The 11,666-nt window shown below is 34.0% G+C and overlaps 1 protein-coding gene across 1 annotated transcript; it reads left to right on the top strand.

Moving 5' to 3' along the window:
• Nucleotides 1-1,403: 1,403 nt before the first annotated feature.
• LOC129220762 (equilibrative nucleoside transporter 3-like) lies at nt 1,404-10,576 on the top strand. The gene is given in 4 exon segments (XM_054855190.1): nt 1,404-1,662; nt 9,643-10,009; nt 10,011-10,163; nt 10,165-10,576. Coding segments are annotated over 4 exon segments (1,191 nt in total).
• The last annotated feature ends 1,090 nt before the right edge of the window (nt 10,577-11,666 follow it).

The following is an 11,666-nucleotide window of genomic DNA, read 5'->3' on the forward strand; positions in this document are numbered from 1 at the left end:
AAAAATTGGTAGAAATATGTAAACGGAAAAAAAAAATCGATTTAACGTGCTCAACTTTTTCATAATGTATTTACGAAAGTACTTCTTGAAAATAAACTCCAAAGCTAATATATGCTCCTCTCCAAAGAGTTTTTGCATTTAATGAATGTCTTTTATTACACTTATTTTTCTCCACCAGTTAGAAACAGCTTCGCTCCAGATTGTGTACTATTTGCTTAACAACGTAAATATCATTCAGTTTTTATGCGCCATTTTCTTCGTCAAGAACAAATAAAAAACAGTTTAAAAAACGCCATTTCCTGCTTAAGTTCTTCTCTTTTAGAGTACCAAGCAGTCAAGTGAGAAAAACGCGAAATGAAAGCAATTTTACTACGCGATTACCCTTACGCGATGCATAGAGAAGAAGAAATGGAGAAGCTTATCAAAATGAAAGTAAAAACAGAAAAATTAGGATGGTTTTAAGAGAGCCATCGTTAGGGCAAAGAGGGTTTTGATAATCTTAACATCCTTAAAATGCGGCTAAGTTTTTATTCAAGAGTATTTTTGTTCTTTAGCTAAATTGCTCGTGAGAATTGCTAAAGTTGTAAGTGCTTCCTGTTTTGGACGTTATTTATGGATCATAATGATATGACATTGTTTAAATGCTCTTAAAATCAGAGTATAACTTTCTCCTCTTTTAAGAGATTGCTCGCAAATTTCTTTTAATCCATTTAAAAAAGATATTTAAGGGAAACGGGATAAAAGTCTCATGTTGTGCTTTTGTCTAAGAAATACTTCTAAAATTAGCTGCGTTTCCTACGAAAAGCGCAATTGTAATATTTATTATTACTAGAATTTTAAAGGAACAGCAACATTAAATCCTCATATATATAATAGCGAATGATCGAGTAACGTTCCTGACGTCATCAACAACGAAACTCGAGTCACGCCATTATAATTAGATAATATTTTTTGGTAATGTTTGACGTGCAGGGAAACGGTTGAACCGGATCCGGTAACTTAACTGTGTTACTGGTAAGGCTGTGTCATTTTAGGAGAGTGAAGAAATGAAAATGTGGTCAACAATGAACGCTATATACTGGAGTTTAGGGTTAATCCTCTTCAGTTAGGGTTAAAATTCCGACTGAGAAAATATCACCAAACAGGCAATTGTTTCGTTCAAATGTTGAAGCAATTTTCACTCATCATACCTTGACGGCTATTTTCTAGTGATAATAATAATAGGGAACTACGAGGAATTTGATCAAAAATTATATTCTGAAAGTAGCACATAGTTTCTAACACATGCGGGTTATTTTCACTGCACGACGAAAGACAAATTGTTCGTTATCTGATTGACATCTTCAGGGATAAGACAAAATAATAGGAACACCTTTGTGAAAAGAAAATTTTTCATTAGTAAGATGTTGAGCCACTCTTTGCCTGAATGTCAGCTTGCATTTGAAGTGGGATTGACTAATAAAGGTGTTGAGTACAGTCCATCGGGATTCGCATCTATTCCTCGTACTGGACCGTCCCAAGTTCAGATAGTCTGGGTGGAGCAAGGGTGGACTAAACCAAGCACGGACTTCGTTTTCCAGAAAACGCCACAAAGGCTCATTGATGCTCAGACAGTTGACTGGAGAGACCACGCTAGAGGTTCCTCTTCATTATCATGTTCATGTAAATATGTTTGAATGCAGCGAAACCTTCGAACTTACGCTTTGTCATTTTGGAACTCAGAACGTTCTCCTGGAGGAAGTTTTAAAAGCATAGATTGAAGATAATGTGTGAGAATGCTTAGATAAAGATCGCCTGTGATCATCTCCATCGGGGTAACTAGAGGGTCTTATCTAAGGGAAGATATTGTGCCCGACACCATCACAGAACTCCCTCCATGCTTGACAGTTGGAATAGGTTAGTCAATATTAATCTCTTCTGCGGCTGTTCGTTAGCCCAGTGGTTCCCAACCTTGGGGCGATCACCTCAAAAGAGGCAATTTCAGTCCTCAAAGGGGGCGGAAAGTTCTTGAGGGGTGATACGGGAGCGATGAGTATTTAAGAGATAAAAGAATAATAATAATAAACTTAAAAATATTGAAATTGAAAATGTATACGAAACCAGTTGTTAAGAGTTCAGACAAGAAATCAGGCTTTAAAATGAATTTAAATAAATAAATAAAGTTCAGGAGCTTCCTTTTCATACCTCTGACGAACCCTAATCACAGTATTTCCTCATTTATCGTAAATTGTATCTCTTACCATTACAGCTTATTCTACATAATATAGTTAATGATCGGTACACATTTGAAAATATTTCTCAAACTAAAAGATATGTGTGTAAAGATACCTTCGATGGCCTTCGAAAAAAATTTTAATGCTTTGTCATAAAATTCATGAAATATGAACTCCACAAAAATAAGCCAGCAGCTTAAACAATAAACGCGGGAGAACAGTTTTCTAGCCTATAAAAAAAAATTTGAACATAAATCTCTGAAAGATAAGAACAATCGCATATGGTAAAATGAATTAAATTCCAGGGACGTCGGTTGTAGGGGCATAGTAATAAACAATAAATTTATCCACTTGTTTGTTAGTGCGGCTTAAACCAAAGATTGTTATCGCAAAAAAAAACCCCGGCATGTTATAAATAAATACTTTTTTTGCCTTCCGGAGGTGGTTGTCAAAAAGCTTATAAATTCACGCAAGGGTATTTTACATTAAGTTAATGAATTTCCGATGAAAATATAAATCTCTTTAATGGGTTATTTTCAACGGCCGGGAAGGTGGCTGTGAAAATTGATAACTGAAAACCTGGAGTGGGAAAGGGATTGTTGCCATATGACGTGGGGTGAGGTGCAACGTTTTTTAGAGCGTTTTTCTGATGGATTCCGGAATGTGCCACCCCCTCTCTGATCTATGATTTTCATCTCTTTCACCTGATCTGTGGTGGGGGACACATAAATATTGAAAAAGAAAATAAAACTACAGTGATGGCCAAAATTGTAGAAATTTTTTGAACTGCTTGAACTTAGTTCGTATTAAATGTATGTTTAACGAAATGCAAACGTGTATTACTTTAAAATAGAATTTCATACTGAATTCAATACAAAAAAAAATAAGTCTAGTATTAATAAATAAAAAAAGGAAGGGGGGGGGGGAGTTAAACGGCAATAGTTATAATTTCATTGCATAAGTTTTTCTGCAGAAATATTTCATTTATTTTGTTTTTCATATATTTTTGAATTAATTACCAACCCGGTTGCCAACCCCATTAACCCCAGTTACCAACAACCTATTTTCCTCAGATTTGACTGACTTTCTTTGACGTATAAAATACAGCAAACATCTAAGATTTTTTCATATTGGAATGCATCAAACGCTTCAACCATATTTGTTTTGATCTAACTTAGGATCAAGGCAAAGCATTTTGAGAATATCATTTTATTTTACACTCATCGTGCTTAATAACTTATGCGTGGGCGTTGTTAAACTTTTAGTACAATATAGTAACTAAGTAATATTTTAAGTTGTTTCTGGATTAATTAAAAAAACCTACCGTTTATACAATGAATGCATGCTGACATCTGAAAAGCTAAGTAGTTAAAGGGAAAAGTTTCTAAACACGTTTTTACTAACAGAGGAGCGATGATAAACTGTAGTTTCAGTTAAACTTCGTTATAGTGACACCGATTGAAGTGACAACTCTTTTTTATGGCAGAACATTTTAGTCCCATAATTCGTCAAGCAGAATTAAGCATCTATGACGTCACTTGGCTATAGTAACGTGGTAAATAATCTGGGTTCTTAGATGGCGTTATAACAGAGATTCACTGTGTTTATCTTTTGGTTTCTTGTTAGACATACAGACGGCTATACTTGAATTGATTTTTTCAGAAAGTTCGTAAGTTCTACGTAAATCCATTGGACTTATCCTCTTTTTGGAATAACCGATTCATTTCTTTCTTTTTTGAGATACCTTATCAGTTTTGTAGACATTAAAAAAATTATCTTGGCGTTCCATCGGTAGACGTATTAACTAAATTTGAAATGCTTAGGTAATACCTATAGAAGTTATACAGGAAAACTATTTTTAACATCATTCAAGGGCTTAGAATATTTACGATGGTATAATCAAGGGACACTATATCGTCGCCTCAGAACAACAGTAAGATATACAATCACAGAAATAACACTAACATATCTCCCTGTTTCTCTGAGGCGACGATATATGATCATCATTTTTGTTTATAGGACGAGCTGATGTGTGCATCACATGACTTCCTTTTACTCCAATTTAATGTCATTTTCTCATTATTGGCAGTTTTATTATGATTCAATAGTTTACTCTCTAAATATCATCAACAATGGCCAAAATGAAACCAGATTTTTTAAAAAAAATTTAAATCGCCAAATTTGTCACCAAGCTGGCGACAAAACTTGGCGACCAAAAGACTGGCGATATATCGCCAAGTGTCCACGAAATTATAACACCACGTGAACCCACCATCGAAATTAACAATAATTTCCCCCCAAAAAAGGGGCAAAGACCCCCTTTGAAGCATACGAATGCAAAGGAAGGCGCAAAACTAGACCCCACTAGGAGACTACGCATCAAATTTCAACTTTCTAGGACATTCCGTTCTTGAGTTATGCGACATACATACATACACACATACGTACATACAGACGTCACGAGAAAACTCGTTGTAATTAACTCGGGGATCGTCAAAATGGATATTTCGGGGGTCTGTACGTTCCTAGGCACATATTCACTTGTGGTCAGGTTGAAAAAAAAACTCAACATTCATTTGGGGGTGAATAAAATGGAAATTAAGGCCGATTTTTGGGTGAAAACTTTTTCGCGAATACAATACTTCCTTTTTTGTAAAAGGAAGTAAAAAAATGGAACTGACGCCTTAACGTTTTGCCTGAGAGTTATTTACAAACGATGTCACTATAAAGAAGTTCAACTATAGACGGAAAATTATGTATTTCGATGTTTTCACTTATCCTTCGAACTTACTTCAGGCATTACCTACTGCCCCCTGATACTCATTACACCTGCCCTTGAAAGACATCCGGATTTTAAAGCGAATCTCGCAGACAGTGCTTGCGTTCCAGCAGACATTCCAAATAATCGATATCATTCGCAATTAGCTTCTGTGGGAAAGATGCAGGGAGCGCATTTTTTATCAACCGCTGTATTTACCTATCGGAATAATTGTATTAAATTCCAAGAGTAATGACTTCGGTGAATTCAAATAGTTTTTTTTTACATATAATGTGATGGGGGATTCCTTCTCTAATGACGGCCTCTAGGCGCCCTAATCTCCAATGGAACATTCGTAATTTCAAGATGAATCATAAGAATGTTTTTTTCCAATATCGAATGATAACTTCTGGGAAAGCTGGGGATTTTACTTCCAAGGGGGAGATAAAGTGGAGTGAAATACTGACAGATTTTAGTGTGCAATGGAAAGAAATTAATTTTTCGGCAAAATGACATAAAAACATCAGCGGGTTTATTTCCTGCTATCGATGGCAATTATGGAAATGTGGCAATGTGTAAGCATTAAATAAATGAAAAAAAAAAGACTTTGTAACTTGCAATATCAGTGATACATATACGTTCGAAAATAAAAAATGATTATTCTAAAGATTTTATGCCAGCACGTGTTTGATAAAATGTACTATGCGTTGAAAAGGCAGAATAATTTTATTGATTTCTTTTTTTTTTTAAATAACTGCTCAAAAGCTTCATCTTTAGATTAATAAAACAAACTCCTAATTTGTGTGGCTGTGGTAAACTCGAAAAATACCGGACCAATTTCGATGATTTTTTTCAGTAGCTGTTGTTTGTTTCTGGAATTGCTTAGAGACCGTTCGAAAAAAAATCAATGAATTAATTTTTTACCTGCAGTCCAAAGTCTGAAGAAACGGAGGGCCTTAACTAAAGAGGAAAAAAAATCTAAGCAATTCATGTTCGGGGCAACAAATTTTAAATTCGGCATTTGAATCGTTGCCATTTTTGCTCAAATATGAACGAATAAAATTCTTTAACTGTTTTTAGGCTTCTCCGATAATGGTGACCTAAAATTTCCTCTTTTGAACTTTGCCTTGAGGCAATCGCTTATTTTGAAATTCTAATTGAAATGTTCACTATAAGCATTTTTACTAAGAAAAAAATCCAACAAAGAGACTGCAGGAAACAAGATGTTTATTTGGATGAGCATATTTTGTTGATTTAAAAGAATGTATCTATCTATTTCTTTAACTATAATGTCGAATAAATCATTCGAAGTAGAAGAAATCATTTATTTCATTTTTTAAAACAAAAGCATAATTTAAGTTCTTTTTTTTTTTAATGTTAACGATAATTTTGTGTTGAGATGGTCTCCTGAACTAGGACTATTAGTTATATTAGGCTATTTCATGAAATTCGTATTGCTGAATAATCGGCTCTCTTTCCTTAATTTTATATTGCTTGCAACAGGTAAAAATAAAATACAATGAATTTCATATTTACTACCGAAATTTCCCTTTTTTAGTTTCCTATTCAACTTAAAAGAGTAAACAATCTCTTATCAAAAGCATTATGAGTAAAGAGGGTTCGTTCGATGTTTTTATTTTCTTTATAAACATTTTGTAGTATGTAATTACTTGTACTTGACAGAATGTAACTGAAGTGCTTCAGAATGACAGAAGCCAAAAAATACATTTTCATTTCTGTAAAAAAAATAGGAAATTAGTTTGAAGAAATAAGAACACTGAGATAAGATTTTTTTTTCTTTACAAAGAGATTTTTTTTTTCTTTCAAACTATATTTCCATGTTTAAAAAGCAACGGGACGCTTATTTTAAAGAAAACCTCGTGATTTATTATAATATCAAAACAAAATGTTAAACAAATGTTCTAATTTTCAGTAAGTTACCGCCCCGTTACTGCAAATACCATACCTTGCCTTCAATCGTCGAGTTGAACCAAACTATTGCTTCGGTCACTCGTCTGGTCAGTGTTAATTCTATATTAGCTACCAGTTAGTTTGGCAAGCTTGGCTTCCTTATGAGATTTTCCACCTCCAGCTCAGTCACTTCCTATGCCGGGCTGATGAATGCTAATAAGCACGAAACTGCAGTCCTCGGCTGGAATGACTGAGCTGGCGATGTATTCCATGTAAATGTTCTCATTATTAACTATGAGCTTAATTTTCTTTTTTCTAATATGCCATATTTTCCATTGCCTTGGGATAATTTTGAAGCTGATGTTAACACACAAATTTTCCTTTCGTAATTTTGAGACGAAATTTTAATTTTTTTCGTTGAAATTATGACATATTTTTTCAAAAATATTTTTCACAATATAGAATTTTTTAGTTTAGACACCATATGGCTGCTCTCAGGGCATAATTTGTATTGGAGCACGCGAGGTACTTGGCAGCTTCTCTATTTTTTTTTTTTTTTTTCAGCTAAATATGAATTCTATCGCATTTTGCGGAATTTACTGTATTTACGCGTAAAAAGCTTTTCTGATTACTCTATGGCTCCGCAAGTTTCTGTTGAAAATTTATCCCTGTTTGTCTTCGCAACCTATTAGCTACACGGCTGAATCATTCAATAAAATAGAGCTAAATAAGAAAAACAAATTCTAAGTTTTAGTTTTATTTTTTGGTTTGGTAGCAAGCGTTGTGCAATTAAAAGTAACATACATTTTATTCTTGTTTTTGCTTAAGTTTCACAGCAGAAAAACTTATGTATCAACAGCAATTACTGTTTACGACTTTGTTTAAACAACGTTATACAAAAAATAAATGAATGACTAAAGTGTAAGATGCCTTTTTAGTTAAGTATATTTATTTGATTTACGTAAAATTTTTTTAAAAGATTTAATTTTATTTAATTTTTCGTATTACCTTATACATGATCTCTAAGGCAAAAACATTCTGTTTATTACATTTTTTAAGAGCTGTCACGAACAGGAAAATTGTCTAATGATCTTTGTAATAGCACGCTATTTGTTTCTTTTTGAAACCAACATTAAAAATAATTAGTGGAAAAGCATGTTAGAATATATTTTTTGAAAATGCAGCAATACATTTAGAGGATATTTCGCTAGACTTTAGAAGTCTGAAACTTTTCCCTGCCCCTGACAGTTAAATCTTATTTTAAAAGTAACAATTAAGAAATGATTTCGGGAAAAAAATGCTTAACAAATCTTAAGTAAAATGATACTACCAAGAGATCAGCAATTGTTTCAACTTGTTTGCCTAAAATAACGTATGTATGTGTAAAAATGAAAGGGAAAATTTAGTCCAATTCCTCCCACTCCTTTCATTGGGAGGAACGCCATGGAATTCCAAATGAAATATAAAACGCAACAAAAGCCGAGCAACTATTTAAGTTAATAAACTGCTCCTCTCCTTGAACATTTTTAACTACAGTGAAATCTCTTCGCAACTAACTGCAAGAGACAGCAAATTTTATTTGGTCTAACAAAAAATTCGTTGTAATGGAATTCAAACGATGTAATGGCGATTCATTTGGCACTGAAAAATTATTTCACTCAAACGGACAGTACGTTGTATTGGTGTTCGCTGTAACGGGATCTCATTGTAGAAAGTTATAAGAGAGTGGAGCGACGCTGAGCAATTAAGTTTCACCTGAAAGGAAGTAACAAGAAGTAAAACGATATAGGTAAAAAAGATGAAACATAAATTTCCTAATCAATAAACTAACTTAAATTTCCTTCAATTTCGCTTTGATTCAAACAAAATAATTAATGAAATCAGCTCAAACTTCCATTCCTCAGATAAGACGAAATCGGAACAGCAGCGATACAAGTGGTGACATCGAAACCAAATAATCTGTTAGTACCTTCGTCCCACTCTGGTGAAATTGAGATGTCTGAGCGGGCTGATCTCTTCAGTTAATGAGCTAGTTTCTCCGCACTCTATTTCAATCAGGGGAAGTAAGAGGCGAGCAAAGGTCCACAGCATGTGCTCCCAACAAGCAATTAAATTTCCAATGTGCTTATTAAACAATCTGAGCCTTGCTTTAAGATCCTTTTGGATCTTGTCCTCAGCTCATGGTTTAAGTGTTTGGTAGCATGCTGAGTTGATATTACCAAAGAATTTGTAGTTAGAAATAACTTTGTTAATACGAGTTATTTTCTGAATTAATTCAATAGCTTTTTGGAAGACAGAAAAAGCGAGCTATTTGTACACAAATGAGAAATACAAACCAGCGACTTATAAAATAGAATTCTAACATTGATAAAATTGAGGAAAAAGTGTTCTACGTTTTCTCCATTATTTATTATTATTTATGTTGCTTGCATTTCCTGCCTAATAATTTTCTCAGTTTGAAAATTAAAAATTCATCCACAATAAATAGTCTAAATCTTACGCAAAGAAACTTTTTGGACCTTGCTTTTACCTAATATTTTATGGTATTTTTAGCATGCTTAATTGGGAGAGCAGAAAGTAATGTATCCAGAGGGACAAGGGCGATTTGGGGTTACATTTCCTCTGAAACTCAAAGACTAATCGGGACCATAACTTACCATATACCCCTATGTCGCCCAACTAAGCTTAGCATGTTAAGTCGCCAAACTAAGTTTAGTCGTTGAACTACGTTCAACTTGCTTAGTTGGGCGAGATTCTAAGTTACCAAGATTGTAGTCTTCATTCAAACAATTGTTCTGGCTATTGTAGAGTCTTCAGCATGGGAAGGTGCTTTTTTCTACGCAACCATGATATCTGCTGCCATCCTTAACGTTTGCACTAGAATCTATCAAAATAGTTTGTACGGCGTAGCGGCAAAACTTCCAATGGAATACTCGATGACCTTAGTTCTTAGGTCTAATATCTGCGGCACACTTATTTCTTTCGTTTCACTGATTTCAATAGCAGCTTCTTTAAATCTAAGAACAGCAACAACATATTATTTCATCACTGCCTTGCTTGTACTTTTAGTTTGTATCGACACATACTTTTCTTTGCCGTTAACACGCTTTGACCGTTACCATGACAAGTTCAAAAACCAAAACTATCCCCGGGCAACCTCCATACTTGATGATATTTGCAAAGATTTGGACTCAATTTTTCAATGTCTTCTATGTATTCTTTGTCTCTCTTACGATTTTCCCAGCGATTCATGCTAATATGAAGCGCGTGGATACCAATTTTTTCCTCCCCGATATTTAATAGTGCAATAACTTGTTTTATATTCTTCAATTCTTTTACTATGCTGGAGAGTTTACTTCCTAACTGGATTAAATGGCCTGGACCGAAATATCTTTGGATACCTGTTTTACGAACACTTATGGTTCCATACTTCAGGTTTTGTAACTATGAACCAGATCAAAGACAAGTTCCTGTGCTCATAGATAGTGATTTGGCATACATGGTGATGGCTGTCTTACACGACTTGAACAGTGGATATTACAGCAGTTTTGCCATGATGTATGCTCCTGAATACGTGGACGCAAAGCATGCTCCCATTGCTGAAATGATTTCAGCAGTATTTTTTGTCTTTGGCATGGTTTGTAGGGTTAATATCACATTTTTTATTGCTTGGTTGATTGAAACCAAATGTTAAGATCAAAAAAAAAATCCGATTTTTGGTTTTAAATTTAAAAAACTTTTGTACAAAAAACTTTTAAAAATAAAGTTGAATGAATTTATGACAGCTTTTTCTCTGTAATTGCTATTTAAAATAAAATTTAAAAAATAGAACAATTCAATTTATAACAAAAAGATACTTTTCCAAGCAGACATCAGATGTATAATGATTTTACTCTAATCTTTAACTCATAAAAAATATTAATAAGGAGGGAAATTTAGTTATTGAATATACTATCATCATTTTCGTTACATTATTCCAGATTTCAGAACAACTTTTCTGGATCTTAGAAGATTTTTTTCATATTTATAAGAAAAAACTCCAACGAAAAAAAAACAATGGGATAGATTTTTTTTTTAATGCAAACAAAAAGAAAATTAATGGTGGCCAATATCAGCTTACGGCGTAGTGGATTGTAACGGCTCTTTTGATGTGAATGAGGTTGCTTGCCACTTGGAAGGACATTATTATTTACAGAAGCAATATTTAAGCTCTGAATTTGTAACCCATTAAAAAACTCCAACCTGTTAAAAGAATGACTAAAAATGCGAATTAAAATGTGCTTTGCTCAGAATGTATTTCAACCTAAAATCCAAAAGAAAAAAAAACTCCACCGAGTTTGATATGATATGGGGTGGGGGGTGGGGGGGGCATCCTTTTGAGAAAATTAACCACCATTGGTCGTTTCATGCTACAGCGACAAACAAGAGTTAGACTTTAGAGTTGATATGGAAAGGTTCACGTATCGAACAACAAAACTTGTGAAGTCAACGTTATTGCTGTGTTGGTAATGTGCTTGCTGAAATAAGCCGGAACGGATAATACACCGAAAGGAAAAGCAACATACCTTGTGAAAAATGAGCGAATCATATTGAAGAATGAGTTGATGCCAGTTACAACTAATTTACCGAGGGATGTAGGGTACACCGGGGTACGTTTACGCAGTGCCCTTTTTTCAAAACGAATTTTACCAGATTGATGCTGCTCCCTAACAAATATCCTCACAAGTTTTTAAGCATCACTCGAGCTTTGGTCTAGCATGCAGAAAGAACAATATGTTTTCTAC

This window comes from Uloborus diversus, chromosome 4 (assembly GCF_026930045.1).
Source record: "Uloborus diversus isolate 005 chromosome 4, Udiv.v.3.1, whole genome shotgun sequence".
Lineage (NCBI taxonomy): Eukaryota > Metazoa > Arthropoda > Arachnida > Araneae > Uloboridae > Uloborus > Uloborus diversus.